Below are 17294 nucleotides of genomic sequence, written 5' to 3'. Positions count from 1 at the left end.
ACTGGGATGGTGGTAATGGATTGGGTTTTCATCTCTTTTTTTAATCATTTTAACTTTTTCAATCAATTAGAATTTGGAATGTCCATTCATTATGAACAAGATTTATCAACATTTCTTTTTAAAACTCCATCCTTATTAATGGTTTTATTGTCAAAGTTATTTGGAAAAAAAAAATAGAAGTTTATTGCAGGGAAGTATTCGTTTTAATTTTCAAATGTTTATTTAATTAAATTTTTATTAATGTTTATTCTATATGGATGATCTCACCCTTAAATTTAACGGTAAAATTAACAGACTTTGACTGCAGGACCAATTTAATATGTGGAGGACTATTGAAATGAAAATTTCAGTTTGTGGACTAAAATGAAACTTGAGCAAAAGTTGGGGGACCGTTACGTTCAATAACCCAGAAGAAAATGAGAAAGACTACTTTCTTCTTGTGAACTTAACATTCATTAGCAGTACAATTAGAGCCTAAACTACAGCCTTCTCCTCTCTCTCCACCCCCACTCCCTCCACAACTGACTACAGGAATCGACTATTATATTATGTATATTCTCCCAAATACCAGTTCCATTTGGAGCCAAAACCATTGCAACTTCATTGATTTCATCCCCCAAGTATACCATTATGAATCATACTACCACACAGACTTGCATTTTTCCCAGCTATGTTGCTCCTGTATCTCTCACTTGATTCAACTTCGTAAACGGCATCACGGATTTAAACAGAAATGATTTCAACTCCATCGTGTGAGATCTTTCTCAATGCTCATGTTTTTAACATCATCATCATCATACTGAGGTTTTTCTATAGGTCCACATAGTCATAATATAGCTCCGGGGCGCCAACTTTGCCACTTAGATACAATTGTCTAGGAATATCGCATTTGAGACTCGATACAGCATCGTTTTGCGTCAAACTTAATGAACCAGTCAATGCAAGCAAGGGTTCTAACAAAAATGTTTGATTCTCACTCTCAATACTCCTTTCTTTTTCCTTTTCTATTTCTTCCAGCAAAGCTTTACCCGTCTCAATACCTATTGATCATAAAAATCATCAAACACCAATGCCACAACACATACAAGATCACATTAGAATTTATGTTTATAATTTGAGGCCTTTAATCTCCCAAATTACTCTGAGAAGAATTGCTCACCTGCAAGGTATCCGCCATGGACATAGCCGCTATATCTCTCGCTTGTGTGTTCCCCACTGAAGAAGATGCAGCCTAATGGGGCCTGGACATAAACATAAAAGACGAAGAAAAGTAATGTCAGTTCGTTACAGAGCTTTTTATTAATCTGTGATCTATTTTATTTTCATTGATCAAGGAGCTCTGGTTAAAAAGATAGCAGATCAGAGAAAAAGGTACATGTTCTCCACATCTGCTGCAACCCAAATACAAAAACTTCTAAGGGGAGATACCTAAACTTCAGCGAGCAATACTATCGCTACAATTTTCTTTTACCGTTTTTCTTATATTTTTGTACAAAATTTTCTTACTCCACGATGTCACATACCATGTGGATCAAAATGATAAGTGTGACAAGCCACATAAGCAATGATATCATAGAGTAAAAGGTTTAGTCAAAGTTAGCAGATTCCAACTTACATTTAACAATCTTACAGGTCATCATATGCCTATAAATACATCTAAAGGCTCAGTTTATAAGTTGTAACCCCATGAGATCATTCTCCTTGACGCAAACCAGCTATACTCTATTTATTTATTGGTAATTAGAGCATAACGATTCAATCAATCATCTTTACGTACGCTAGCAGATATGTGAAGTAAAATTTGATCTATTAATGGTGAAATAGAAGATCAAAGAGAGAAGGCAAACCTTGATGTCACGAACAACTTGGCCATTAGAGATTACTGGGTAGTTGCTATAGCTGCCTCGCTGGAACCTATTGTTCCACCACCGAGGTACAAATATATCAGTAGCTTCAGGAATGTTGAGTCCAAACATGTCCCTAAGAGCCCCCATGGCTTCTTTCAATGTTTCCTTATCAGACTGAGCTTCCACACGCTTTGATTCCTCATTCGTCAACGTCACGACCAGTATATTGGATCCAGGATATGCATTCTCCATGTGCTGATAACATGGCAACAGATTAGCAGTCAGCTTGGAGAGAATATGATGAGTTAAAGATAATCCAATTCTAAACTTAAAATATACTATATGTATCAATCTCACATATTTTATTTGTCATAATATAAGTTTAGAATCTTTCTCCATATATCTGTCAAATAAATAGTTTTGTAAATGAAAAAGACAGTGACATCTCACAACTAGCCACTAGTTGTCCTTAAAATATATGGATTTTTTCCTAATAAAACGAAAGAAGATGATTTTAATATAATAGAGGTTTGAGATTTGATCATAATGTACAGTATTCAAATACTAAAAGCAAATGAACAATAGTTGGGATACTGATTGAGCTCAAAGCGAAACCAATATTGCCAGCTCTAAGAAAGTGACAGAGATATCTAGTTTGTTGATCAGAACAAGAAAAGAAATCAATATTTATTACCATAATATTGTAAATGGTGGTAGTTACAACCTAGCTCTGAAAAACACGCAATATAATGGACAAGGTCGTTTTCAAGTTTCAAAACTAAATACTGAGGTTATCTAAAAAGAAAGAGGTGCGGAGTTTATGTACTAACTCATTTAGCAATTTGTATGTACCCAGACTGGGGAAGCAGCAAGATTCTTATCAACCAAAACTAAAATGACAGTTTGGTTATACCTCATAACATGATATATATTTTTTTAATACAAGCAATATTGGGGGAGGAGGGAATAGAACATAGGACCTCGGGTGCACGGGTAAATGTTCTTAACTACTTGAGCTACACGCCCTCCCACCTATGATTTTACATATTGAAGGTTGCATTCAAAGCTCTTGTAGTGAGCAATCCTAAATTTTAAATGTTTTTCCAAGATGCATGAACCACAACACTTGAAATGAAAATTAAAATGTTGTCATTTATCGAATAAATTAAATAAGTAACAATGGCTTTAAAATATGACAGGCTAGTAGGAAATTCTGTGCACAACAAACTTATTGAATCTGTTGATCTGCTGGAAGCAACATGGAAATATCATATATATGTTAGTTGGCATCAACAATGACAAATATTTAACCAACCTGCCAAAATGTGTAGTAGCCTCTCCGCTCATGGGCATAGATGAAAAACTCTTTTCCTGGGCCACAAGGCCAGAACTTATAAGGGAACTTGAGAAAGATCTTTGTGTACACTATTACATCACATTTCTGTATAGCCTCAGTTTTCCACCTCTGTGACATATGTCAAAAGAGACTTTGAATGAGATGGCTTTCAGTCATAGAGAGCAAACATTAACTAGTTTTGTTACGTTAAAACAAAAATTACATCCTTGTCAAGTTGTCACCAAGAGTATTGGCCTACCTAAGCAGACAAAGCTATATCATGACATAATTGTAGGTCTTATACACCAGCGAGAAAACATAAACAGACCACAACTACACGATGAGATGACTTTATAGCATATAATTTGTACTACCAACTCCTTTCAAAGAAGCTGCTAAAATGTACGTTAACCTTTGCAAATGTTGTCACTTCACACCGTTTTTGGGTCTAATAGTTTACACAATGAAGGCACTAGCTAATTTTTTTTTCTTGTTTTGGAAAGGAATGAAGACACCAACTAATATAGTAAGGCAAATACTGATCCGCATTCACTGTTTTCTGATACTGATCCGCATTCAACATCTACATTTAGTAAACCAAGCAGCAAGGCCACCTACATTTATTTAACCTATCGGCAAGCCAATGGGTTAAAATTCTATGGATCATATAATCCATGGTATTGGCATACAAGAAACAAAACAGCTGCTCACCCATCTTCCTCATGCGTCTTCAACCGGTGAACCTTATTTAATGAGCCCAGCTATCCATAAATTCTGACTTTCTTCCAACTAAATTGCATTTAATACTGTGGACCAACTCCACCTTAATAAATACCAATAAACAAATAGTAAACTCCCATCTACAGGGACCCATATGCTAGGCACCTAGCCCTTCAGATTCCACCATATGTATATTGGACCAAGCAAAGTGAATGGGCAAAGATTCTCCCCCACTAGATGCAAATCAAAATCAGTGTGAAATGCATTATGAAAGAAAGAGAGAGATATTATATGCACACAAAAATCATGGTCCAATAACTGAAAGACACATCCACATCTTATGTCAAGAAAAGTTGTCTGTTATGGCAATTGGATAGTGAGCCTAGTGACATGAATGAAATGAAATAAACAAAGAGAAGAGACGTACGGGCAAAGGTGGATTGAAGGCAATGAGCTCGCTTTGGAGAACGCCAATGCTAACAGACAAAATCACGTAACTTGCTTCGTAGACGCAACCATCCTCCGTCATTACCGTAACGCCGTTTCTCGAGTGCTGCAACTCCCGAACAACCTGCCCCAAATCAAGCATGGAATCATCTTCATAAATGTATTAACAGTAAATAAAATAAAATAAAATAATCTGCCATAAAACAAAATCAACTTGTGAAGAGCCCAAGGCAACAACCTCATAAGATCCTGGGCAGTCAAACTAAGAAAAACTGTGCAATCTGAAATTCAGACCTATTTATCTCACAATGAATTTATAGTTTCTCAAAGGAGGTGAACACAACAGACCCTTTTTTTTTTTCCCTTTTTTTTTTAAAGCGGTAGAGACATTGCACTCATAATTACACTATAAGTATAATACAAATACAATCACTACAAAGGTTACCATCACAACTCAACAAATTCCAAAAAAATTTATCGACAACATTAAACTCGTATATTATTCTTATTTCTTATTTGAGAAAAGTAAAGACAACAAACCAACAAGCCCCATTAACTGGAGAAAAGTGACCACACCCCCTATTTTCATGATCTTATTTGAGCCGACTTGACATTTCAACTCAACGTTTATTGTTCATGGGTCATAAACTCAATAATGAACACTGTGCAGCGCAATGGAAACTCGCACTTTGGGCCCTACTAATTTATGAGTGATAAAAAGAGCTTTCAAAAGGTCACAAAGATCATGGCTCTTCATGGTTGTACGATTGAAATCAGAAATTATTGTTACAGAGTCAAATGAATGGCACTCAAGATAAAAGAAAGAAAAGAAAAGAAAAGAAAAGTTGAGTCCCAGCTTTGGCATAACACTTCAAAATATATAACGAAGGTCAAAGAAGCCACAATATCATTCGTTACGAGAAAAAACAAACCCAGTATTGGATATCATCATTGATGTCAGTAGCAAAACTAAAGAAATAAAGTCTTTGGAAAACTTGATAGGGAAGTGGTAAGTAATGTCACATTGAAAGAAAAGGCCAATGGAGTCTTTGGCCATTTAGCCTGTTAGCTTTTCTTTTCCTTTTTATGTTTTGGGTGGAAGATCCTTATCTACCACTTATTATCCATTACTAATAAAAGAAAGTGTAAGCGGACAAAAGTAGAAAAATTTATATGAAACTGGAATAGTACTGTGCAAAATAAGGTTATTTCTATTTCACACAAGTGTTTCTCGAATAAAAAAAAAGTAAGAAAATCAGCTCCCGATAAAAGGACGCCACCAAATCTTTTCTTGGAAACTTCAAAATTTGTTTCTAAGACGTGTTTATGAACTGCTCGACTTTACTATCAGAATGATGCAATAAAGATAACAAGATCCAATTCCGTATAAACCAAAACAAAAATATTAGTTGACCCTTTTAAGAAAGAAGGTGTAATTTGCAATAGAATAATGATAGTTATTATATCATAAGAGAAAAACAGCTTTCAGAAATGTCATTATCTGCAAACTCCCAAAGCCGGGTCAATCAATCTCAACAGCAAAAAGGAAATGAGCGCGCAGAAACAAACAAAACAGAAAATCAGCTTTTTCATCTCACACTTTCTGTTCTTTTATCTGTAATTTTTTACTCATATTCTGTCCCTATGATTGGGTAACTAAAAAACAGCAAAAAGGAAGACACCTTTCTTTTGAAAAATTGTTAGAATAATAGTAAAATGATAATAACATAAAACGTGAAGGATCAGATTCTTGTACCTTGTTGAACTTGAGACGATTGTCCAACAGTTTACCCTCAGAGGTGAAAAGAAATTCTCCAGCCATTTTGTATAGCAGATGCTCATACCCTCTTTCATCCGCCACTAAAAACTCTCGTTCTCCAAAGTCTTGGAATGTTGATATGGGCTCACCTTCTGCACACAAAACACATTTCTCCAATAATCAAAGTCAGAAAGTAATCCATTCATAATTTAGGAACAAAATTTCATCTGGCATTCATTTTTGAAAGACGACTAGAAAATCTCAGCAACCAAACAAAAAATTGACCGCGGAATGAGGTGTGAAAACTGACCTGGCATCTCAAAATCGTGCAGGATGAAATCAATAGCCAGCTCTATCGGCGTTTTTGGCGTACTAGAAAACAAAATTATTAAAAAAAACACACACACACACAAACCGTGACTATAATTAGAAGAAAAAAACATAATCAAAACCCAAATTCCTCAAAAGTAAAATAAAATAATTACGAATATCTACAAAACCAACACATTCCACAAAGGTAAATTTCGCGGAAAAAACCCAACAATAAAAAATAAAAAAAACCAAACAGGGAAATAAAACTAAATTCAAAATAGTAATAAGAAGAAGACAAAGCGATCGAGACATTATAATGAAAGAGAGAAGGAGACATACGAAGACGATTCGGCGGCTTTGGTGACGTCGCCACCACCATAGCAAGAGTCGGCTTCAGACTTCTTCAGCTTTTGCATCGCCGACTCCACGGCCTTCTTGTACGAGTCCGCGGCGATTCCACTCGGAAATATCTTCCCACTGCAGTACACAAACAAATTTTACTCGGCGAGTTATTTATATTGATAAAATGGTGCTAATTTACGCTGATGGAGCTAAAATGCAGCGCCAAAGCCCAAAGCAAGCAGTTCAACACCGGCGCATAATAGCGGCAAAACCAGAAAAATCTAAAGTGCGCTGTTAAGACCAAGATGCCGAGACAAAACGCCCGCGGCGGTGTTTAAACTCGAACTCGTTCGTTCACCAACGGAGCAAAGTAGCAAACGACGCAGAAATAGATGCGAGGGGTAAGCCGTTACGGTAAGCGCAATGCGCACACGGTGCACTTTAAGCAAGGAATTCACTAAAATGAATGAAACCGAATACGGACCTTTGATCGTAGATGTTGAAGCGAGCATTGCTGTAATCGGAGAAGAAAGTGCGGAGATTCGATTTCTGGGCAAGCTCCCAGACCGGGTTCGACTCTCTGCCTCCGACGCCGACTATCCAGCCGGCGCCGAGCTCCACCGACAAGCCTCCGAAATCTTGTTTTCGGATCCTGCCGCCGATACGGTCTGAAGCTTCCAGAATCACTACGTCCTCCACGCCGTTCTCGATCAAAACCTTCGCCGCCGATAAACCTTCAGAAAAAGAGAGAGAAAATGATAAGGACGAGAGAGAAATGAGAGTCAAAGTAATCAAAATCGACGGTGGCGATGAATCTCACCGGAGACTCCGGCACCGACGATGATGACGGAGGAGCGAGAAGGGGACTCCATGAGAATGAGAGAGAGACCGAGAGAGAGAGAGAGAGAGAGAGAGAGAGAGGTGTGTTGTGTATTTGTGTATTGTTGGCTAGAGAAGCAGAAATAGCGGGAGTCGGTTTATATAGTTTTTTTTGTGGGGTGGGGGTCCGGGGTTGGGATACTTCAGGTAGAGACACAGAGGAGAGAGATTTTGAGTTGTACACGAAGAAATGTGAGTACTTTTGTCTTTTCCATTTCCCTCTCTGGTTTGACGGGCATTGACGCGTCGACGCGGTAATCACTCACACGTTACGCACGTGATGTTTAACTGTAAAACTTTTTCTAGTTGTAAAATTTATGAGGGTGTTTTCGTCTTTCAATAAACAAAGTTAGTATTGAGTAGCTTTTTTTTATTTTTTTTTTATTTTTAGCCAGAGAAATTTTATTAAAGCCGAATAGATAAGTTTACACAATCTATACTAGCCTCTTGACACGCTTGTTCTTTGGTCTTTTTTTTTCCCTCTTTTTTTAATTAATTTTTTTTAGTTATGCAATATCATTTCTTCTTTACATCAGGTATAGATATTTAAAAATATAAATAAATAAAACTGAAAAGAAAACAGAAAAAAAAAAAAAATATATATATATATATATATATATATATATGGGTGAAATGGAGTGGGGAGTAAAGAGGAATGTGGATGGAGTAGGGGAGTAACTTCCTCCATATAAGTACTTAGGTGGAATTTATTTTTTATTTTATAATTGAGCAAATTAGTGTTTCATCATTTTACCCTTATTATATTAATTTGCAGTCTTTTAGCACTTTTGTTAATCAAGAGTATTTTTTGAACTTTTGAATATTTTATTCTTTTACTTTATAGATATAGATATAGATACATAAAAGGATAAGGCAAAAGGAAAGAAAAATGCCTTTAATGAAAGAAAAATATTTTAAAATAAATATATTTATTAAATAAAGACTAGCCTCTCTGCACGCGCTTCCGCGCATGCGAGAGGTTTTTTTAAAAAAAAAAAAATTTATTTTAGAATTAAAAAAGATAATGGATATTTGTGTTCCATAAAAATAGGACCCATTATCTGAATTTTCTTTTAATTTTAATTTTTTTAATACGAAAAATTGTGAATTTACCATATTATCCTCATTTAATTAATAATTTCAATTCTTAATGTTTGCATTAACCAAGGGCATTTTCTGGTATTTTGAATGTTTCACCATTCTTTGCCTTTTGCTTTATTAAATAAAGATAATATAGTAAATTAACATATTCTATTTAAAAAAAATAACAAGCCAAAGACCAACATCTTCAAACATTCCCGATACCGTCTCTAATTCTTGCTAGCTACAAAAGATGCAACGGCATGTGCAGCCCTATTGCATTTGTATGTGGCAAACGAAAACACAATCGTTCCCAACTTTTGATAAATTAAGAAATAATTGTGGCATAATTTATGAATGCGATCTCCTTATTGTTTGACAAAAGAAAAATAAATTTAGTTTAAAATAAAAAAAATTATGATAGGATATAAAATCGTTGTCGAATCCGTAGGATATTTAGTGAACACCTCATTATTTTTATTTTTCAATTATACCTTTATAATAGGCCAATACACCCATACAAGGAATTGATACACCCACACAGGCTAATACCACTATATTAATGGCATGTTTACTAATCCGTAATCAGATGAGGAAGAATTGAATTGAGGAATCAAAATTCAGATTTCATTAAAGTTGTTTACTAAACTATCTGAGTTCAGGATTGAAATAGTACTAATTTCTTATAAGCTGTTTACTAAATTATCTTGAATTGGAATTGAAACCAGTTTAATTACAAAAAGTTAATTGGTGCTTAAAAAGTGAGTTCAGTACGAGTATTATTGAGCAGGGCTTCTATTTTCAACCCAACTCGAATCAAACATGAAATTCACAAGTTAGGTTGACCATTATTTAACTGAATTAGTGAATGATAGGACAAGGTTACAAGAATAATAAATTAATGTCAAACATCAATAAGTTGATTCTATCACGACAAGCCAATACTTTAACAAATATTTTGCAGGAAGGAAATTATTTAATTAATTATGATATGTTGTAGAATTATAAGATTATTTCTCTTATTTTATTTAGTGGGGCCTAATCAACAATTTTCTAAACGTGAATTTTAAGCGCCCTCTCTCATCCATGAAAGCAAGACCAAAATCTAAACCCCTCTTCTCTAGAGAAAAAAACTTGGCCGCATACAGTATTTTGGTGTTTGGGGTGGGGAAGGTCACTCCTCCTTATCTCTCTACTTTCATCTTCTCTCTCTCTTTCTTTCTGGTGGAATCATCTTGTCGTACGAATACATCGGGTTATTTACCCCAATACCTATGGTGGGATTTTTTTCCTAGCCGATTTCATGTTAGGCTTTTGTCTCTCTTGTGTATTACAAGGTTTGTCTCACCCCTGGTTGTTCTAGGATCTTTTGCAAATTTGTGTAAATCTATCTTTTTTGGCCTATGATGCATTGACCTTGCAGTTTTGGGGTAGATGAGATGGATATTCATTAGATCTCTGTGTTGAGGGGTGGATCTATTACCAATTGGTGTTTTGAATTTAGAAGTGTTTGGGAAATGTTATGACCATCTGTCCTTGTGGAAGTTGAGCATGATTTTATTTTCCACTTCACCAGATGTAGTGGCTTTACAAATCCTCTTATGTCTTTCAATTCCTAGTGAGTTGAGTCTTCAAGATATAATATTATTTTTGCTTATTGTCTTGCAATAATTGTGTTTATTGTTTTTGTCTTTCTAGTGTTTGCAAGAACCCTTTGTGGGGCTATGTTCTTGTATTTTCCTTTCATTAATGAAATTGATGCGGGTATCAAAATTTAAAAAAAAGAGCCCTCCCATCCATAGTATTTTTGTCTTTGATTGAAATTAAAGAGTTTACATAACACTCAAATTTTGTAAAAATATTGCTTTAAAAGTAAATTTTTTTATTTTATGAAAATATTTTCTCTTTCCACATTCATATTTATCATATCTCTCCATTTCTAACTATTATAATAAATAAATAAATAAAAAGGAAATATGTTATGAGTTCCACCGGAATTTAGGATTTTTTTTTTTTTTTTTTTGGTTGAAACAACCGGGAATTTAGGGATGAATAACCATCAGAGAGCTTCAAATGAGAGGACATCCTTGTAGGGCTCGCCATGTATTGTATTTCAATTATTTGAATTGTCTAGTTTTCATATATTCCCTCAAAAATCATTTTTACAAAAAATCACTTGAATCTGAAAACATTTGACCTCTCAATTAGATTATTGTTTTTGTTTTTGTTTTTTGTTTTTATTTTGTTTTTAAAAATGGAATTTATTCATAGATTTAAAGTAGCGTACATAGAACGACACGAAACGGTGGCCTCGTTAAAACCTTCCCGAGGGACAAACCTTAGGGTAGGAAAGAGTATCACACATGTCATAGGCTAACAAAAGAGTCTGAAATAGTCACGCAGGACCAATGCTAGATGAAGATAAAATAAAACAGCAAACTGACACATAGACCTTCGACGTAAAGACCTCCGACGAGAACACTACAACATAATCCAACTGTCAAAAGAATCCTACTATGAAATTATAGTCCTTTACATAGCCACAAGACAGTGAGAACATCCGACAATGAACACAATACGCCAAGAAGAAAGAAAACAACCACTAAGCGCACCATCTCTAGCCACCTCTAATAGCAATTGATGATGAAAGAAGAGAAATTTGCAAGGAGCGACACAAAGAAGAGACTAACCGCAAATAGGCTAGGAAAGAAAATAAATAAAAAAGCCCCCAAGCATGTCGTATCATCTAAACACTGACAAAGAAGCCTTCTATGAAAACATAGTCCTTAAGACAGGTGGAGAATCAAAGATCAGTTAAGGGGAGAACGAAGAAAACACCACGCAACAATAACAAAACTGTCCTAGCCACTTAATCTAAACACGAGGATCATGTATAAGAGCATTTGCTGGATGCCAAGCCCATTGATGATGAAAGAAGAGAAATTTGCAAGGAGCGACACAAAGAAGAGACTAACCGCAAATAGGCTAGGAAAGAAAATAAATAAAAAAGCCCCCAAGCATGTCGTATCATCTCAACACTGACAAAGAAGCCTTCTATGAAAACATAGTCCTTAAGACAGGTGGAGAATCAAAGATCAGTTAAGGGGAGAACGAAGAAAACACCACGCAACAATAACAAAACTGTCCTAGCCACTTAATCTAAACACGAGGATCATGTATAAGAGCATTTGCTGGATGCCAAGCCCATGATTGCTCCAAGAACACATTAAGGAAGGCATCCAGGAGACTCCACTAGGCCAGTCTCCATAGGTTTGTCAAGAAGGACACCAACATCACCCGGATTCGTAGTTTCCATCTTAGAGTAACCAGTCAAACCAATAAAGATAGGTAAAAGGATGGTACCCAACAACCCTAGTTGCCAAAATCTTGGCCCAACACAGTGAAAAGAAGGATAAAAGCCATAGACCCTAGGTGAAGAGCCGCCCACGCCAAATCTTTGGACAACGGACGTTTTCTCCTAAAAGTAAGGCTTGAGATTGCAGAATGGACGACGAAGGGGGTATGAGGAAAGCCATCTCTACCTTGACCGCCGACCCCAACGAAGCAATTTGCAACATGATCATTGTTGACTTGAAGACTGTCGACACAATAGCATGAGTTAACTCATTGAAACCACCATACCAAGGCAACCACCAAAGATGCTGACACACCAAGGAGAAAGAGAACGACGAAACCAATGCCCAGGGTATGAGAGAGACAACAATGAGGCTAGCACCCTAGAGTTTAAGAGAGAAGTGAAGACATCGACTCGACGGGGAAGAAAAATGGCAACGACTTGATGTGGAAGAAAAGTGACTCGACGTTGTAAAGTCGGGGAGAGCAACGTCGGTGGTTGAACGTGGATGAAAACAAGCGTTAGGCCGAGGAGGGGATGACGGCTGAACATGAAGAATCTAAATCCTAATACTTGACGCACGGGGTCTCCTTGCATAGCAAGAGAGCAACCCCTAGATTGTTGTTATTATAGTCTTTTCTTAAAGCATCGTGGCCATCTATTTTGTTGGTCCCAATTAGATGTCTTAATAATTTTCAATTATCCTAATTTTTTACAAGGATAATCTATGATTGAAGACTTGAAAAATAGACAGTTTGGATCGTGGGAAAAAAAAAATTCATAAGGAACCCTAAAGGGTGTCCCTCAATGAAAGGGAACTGGAATAAGAATTATAATAAGAAGACGATGAAGACTTTATTTGACTTAAAAACATCGGAACTCAATTCCATAAATGTGATTAATCACTTACATCAAATGTTTTAGATTACACCATGTTGAAATAATGGATTTTATATTTTCGAATCACTAGGAAGACATTAAATTTCGGACATATTTCCAACATTATATATTTGACTTGTTATAAAAGGTATTTTGTAAATATCCTATATTTTATATTAAATATATTTATTTATTTCCTTCCTTAATTCTTGTAATTGTTTTTGCCAAACACTAGGAAAATTGCATTTATAAATGACGTCAAAAGCGTAATACAAATACAAAAGCCTCAAGGGTTAGAACAAACGCCTTTGAAATTCTACACCAAACACAAAGAGATATAATTACACAGTCTCGATCTCTTGGACCACAGGAGTCCAAGAGATTGTGGTCACCCACCGTTGGATATTAATCCAATGGTTGAAAAAAGTTTTTTAAAATGAGTGCAAGAGTGAGTGAACCGTTGAATTTACATCCAACGGTGAGTGACCACAAATTTCTTGAACTCCTGTGGTCTAAGAGATCAAGACTGTATAATTACGATATCAAACTTATATGGCACACATTCACTTAAAGCCACGTAGAGCCAACTTGATTTACAGTAGCAAATCAATTACATTAAAAATAGAAATTTTTGATGTAAATGGGAAGTCAACATGATCCACAAATCACTCCAACAAATAGTTAATCCAATTCCCATTTATTGTTTATCATGTTTTATTTCTTTTTATTTTGACTTTGGGCCAAAACAAAAATGTTGGAAATGATTAAATTCTTTGTTTTTGTTTTTTGTGAATTCCTCATTGCATTAAATTGCCTCTTGGCAAAGTCAACTTATCCTTGAGATTTGTACCCAAAAAAATATCCATATATAGAAGCAAGTTTCCACAGTCAATGTCATTATCTCTCTCAAAATAAGTTTTTTTTTTTTTTTCCTTTTCTAATCAAATTTGATTTAAAAAACAGTCATGGTTAGAAATTGGAAGCACTAAGGCTGATGAGAATAATGCACTCTAGATAGGTTTCAACAACCAAAAAAATAAAAAACATCACACAACCATGTGATGGCCACTTGGCTCTAGCTTTTTTTAGGCTTCCACAACCATACAAAAAAATATGCGAATTTTGGTATTCTTCTCTCTTTCTTGTGCCACCATTGCCACTTTCTCTCTCAACTTTGTGGTATATGCTGTTCAATTAATAACTTTACCTCCATCTTATTTCATGTTCCATTGCAAATTGGAACATTCTTCTTCCATTGGGCTTTGGCCCCTCCCCACTCAAACCAAAAAAGAAAATTGTTCTTCCCTCTTTTGTTTCGACTTTTTCAAGGGAGTACAATATTAATAATGTTTCTTTGAACACAGAATTTGGAATTTGTGCTATATGTGTAGAATGTGGAGAAAAAGGCAAGCAAATACACAGAGAAAAGAAACACAGGATATGTGCCCAAGTTGAAAAGCCAAATAGGTCAGATTGGCCAGTGGAGGAGTAACAAGTTTCTTACGAAAAAAAAGATTGTTGCATACAATCAAGTATTCAAGAACAAAATTCAAAGTTGGCCCTCTAGAATCATTTGATTGAATTGAAATAAACCTTTGATAGCAAATCAAGTGGAGAACAGTCAAATAAATACAATTAGAAAGCCAATCGGGTAGTGAAAAAGGATTTTAGCTTGCAGATAATGTTATCAGGTTTGAACCCCATGATACCTTGATATTGTGAAATTACAAGCTAAAGACATTATTGAGCAACATCCCAAAGTCAAAGACATTACGGAGCAACATCCCAAAGTCAATACTGGGAAGAAAAAGTAGTTGTTCCACTCATTGGGGGAATGAACTAGGTTTGTGTTTAGGGGGCACTTATAAACCTCAGTCTTGGGTTGATTTGTTCAAAAACCATACATTACGTCAATGCGAAGTATTTGCTGTTGTTGAATTTGACCCAAGAAAAAGAAAAGAAGAAAGTTGAACATGAATGGTCTCAGTGTGACGAAATATCAACTCATAGTCTTACATTTTACGTATTTCTAACTCTAAGGAAACTATTCCTATTTTTGAGCCTTACTAAGTTTATAGTTTTACATAATTTATTGATTTTCTCAGAGTATAACTTTTTGTTGTTGCCAAAATTAGGAAGGGGGAGGAGGGAAAACTCACACACACGGGTACCATGAGGATTTGAACCCAGGGCCACTTAGGAGCACACTAAAGGCCTGACCCAATGGAGAATGCTAGCGACATTCTCTCTAACCTTCTCTTTTAGACCTTCTCCATTTTCCTTTTAACATGTGCCATTCTCCTTACATTTAAAACAATGTCATTAATGTATTATACAAACTATCTTTTGTTTTCCAATTTTACTCTTATTATATGTATTGACTTTCATGTTTCCTTCAATTTATCCAAATTTGTTTCTTTTCCATAACTTCCTTACAACCTTATTAAAAAATTAAATAAGAAAAAACATCATTTTTTTTATGTTTACGTGGTTGTGGTCTTGAAGTGATGTTTTTCTTTCAAAATTGTTATTTACAACAAAATTATGGGCTTTATTACTCATATTTATTTTTCCTGAAAAAGAAAAAATATTTTTTTTATCTGAAAAAAAAAACATATATTTTCTTTCAAGTTTTCTTTTTATTAAATGAGGTGATAAGAAAGTTATTAAAAAATTTTGGATAAATTAAAGGGAACATAAAATTTAATACATTTAATAAGGTTAAATTTGGAAAACAAAAGATAGTTTGTAAGATTCAGTAATGACATTGTTTTAAGTTAAAGATAGTGACACAGGTCATAGGGAAAATGGAAAAGGTTCAAAAGAGAAGGTTAGAGAGAAGGTTGCTAACATTTCCCAACTTGTTTGTGGCTAAACAATGTGATGGTTAAATATATATATATTTTTCACATACTATATTTTTTTTTTTTGAGAAATTTTGGAATTGCATTCATAATTCAGCAAAATATAAATATATATATATATATATTCATTAGCCACCAAGTGTAACACCCCAACTCCAAATTAAACCCCTTATTTAAATTATTTAAATTATTTAAGAGAAATTACAAATTTACCCTTGAGATAGGGGTATTTTGGTTATTTTCTTATCCAGAGAGAGTTTGGGGCAGTGACTAATATTTTTGGATAGGTCGTATTGAGACGAGTTCATAGACACGTAGTGGGCTCGAATCGGAGTTGTAACGAGAGAGATATGGTCAAAAGAAACTCAGTGGCACAATCGTAATTATTTCAAAACGGAATTTTTATAAAAAATCAAATTTCTCTCTCTCTCTCTCTCTCTCTCTCTCTCTCTCTCTCTCTCTCTCTCTCTCTCGTGGTCTCTCTCTCCTCTTTCTCATGCGCGACGGCAGCCGGCCACGTTTTGGCCGGCCGTGCTCTCTTTCGGCCACTGATGATGACGGGACCGGTACCAAAATGACCGGACCGTCGTCCTCTTCCAACCCCAGCCGGCTCCCGCCTCCAACCGCCGCGGTTTCGCTGGAAAATAGAGAAGAAATGGCAGGTGTCTTCCGAACTTCTCCGCCGTCGATCTCCCTCCTCCGGCCACCAATTCCGACGAGTGAGGTATGGTTTCTCACCTACTTTTCATGCTCTAGCTACCTGTTGGGTAGGATTGGATCGATTCTTAGCGTAGCCAATTCGATTTACGAATTGAAATTTCGGCCGGTTTTGGGATCTCGATTCCGGCCACCTCCGGTCAGTTTTTGGGATAGGTCCAAGAACAAAAGTGGCTCCAAATATGGTGTTATACCTAGGGTAGGAGTTTGGAGCCGTGGTTTTGAGATTTTTCGGCGATGCGTTATCGCTTTGGGCACCCAGCGCTGCTGGCGCGTGTGGCACGCGTGGCCGAGGAGAGTGGAGTTGCACTATGTCTCGATGAAATCCTTAGGTTGTCACGAGTGCGTAGGATTTCGCGGATCTCAATTCGGACGTCGTTTAACTATCGAACAGACGATCGCATATTGCATGTTATCCTGGTTCGATATGTTGGGATAGTTGAATAGTCTCGAATATAATATATGTTAATTTAGGTATTTCTAGGATCGTGTAGGAATTCACGGATTGTGAATCGGAGCCCCGGATGTTCCAAATAAATAATTTAAAGTTTATGTTTTATAATAACCGTCAGATCGTGCGATCGTGAGCGATCCGGCCGTCCGATCTGGACCAAACTTGCAGGACGAGTGTCCTATACCTTATAGAACCCATAGGAACTTTCGGATCGGAATTTAGAGGACGTGGACCCCGTAGGCCCGTTTGACCAGGGTTAGGGTAGTTTGACCCTTGATTGACCGTGAGTCTCCCGGAGTAATC

The 17294-nt window shown here is 36.0% G+C and overlaps 1 protein-coding gene across 1 annotated transcript; it reads right to left on the bottom strand.

Moving 5' to 3' along the window:
* On the bottom strand, positions 365–8211 carry LOC18785878 (polyamine oxidase 1). The gene is made up of 10 exons (XM_007218970.2): positions 7584–8211; positions 7248–7497; positions 6761–6898; positions 6420–6481; positions 6107–6261; positions 4331–4474; positions 3163–3312; positions 1848–2102; positions 1160–1241; positions 365–1040 (listed from the first exon to the last, which is right to left on the bottom strand). The coding sequence occupies exons 1-10, from the start codon at positions 7633–7635 to the stop codon at positions 811–813; spliced, it is 1518 nt and encodes a 505-aa protein (XP_007219032.1). The 5' UTR covers positions 7636–8211; the 3' UTR covers positions 365–810.

The sequence above is a fragment of the Prunus persica genome, chromosome G2 (genome assembly GCF_000346465.2).
Source record: "Prunus persica cultivar Lovell chromosome G2, Prunus_persica_NCBIv2, whole genome shotgun sequence".
NCBI classification, from domain to species: domain Eukaryota; kingdom Viridiplantae; phylum Streptophyta; class Magnoliopsida; order Rosales; family Rosaceae; genus Prunus; species Prunus persica.
Note: the sequence above shows the minus strand (reverse complement) of the source record. Positions and strands in the feature narration are given on the sequence as shown.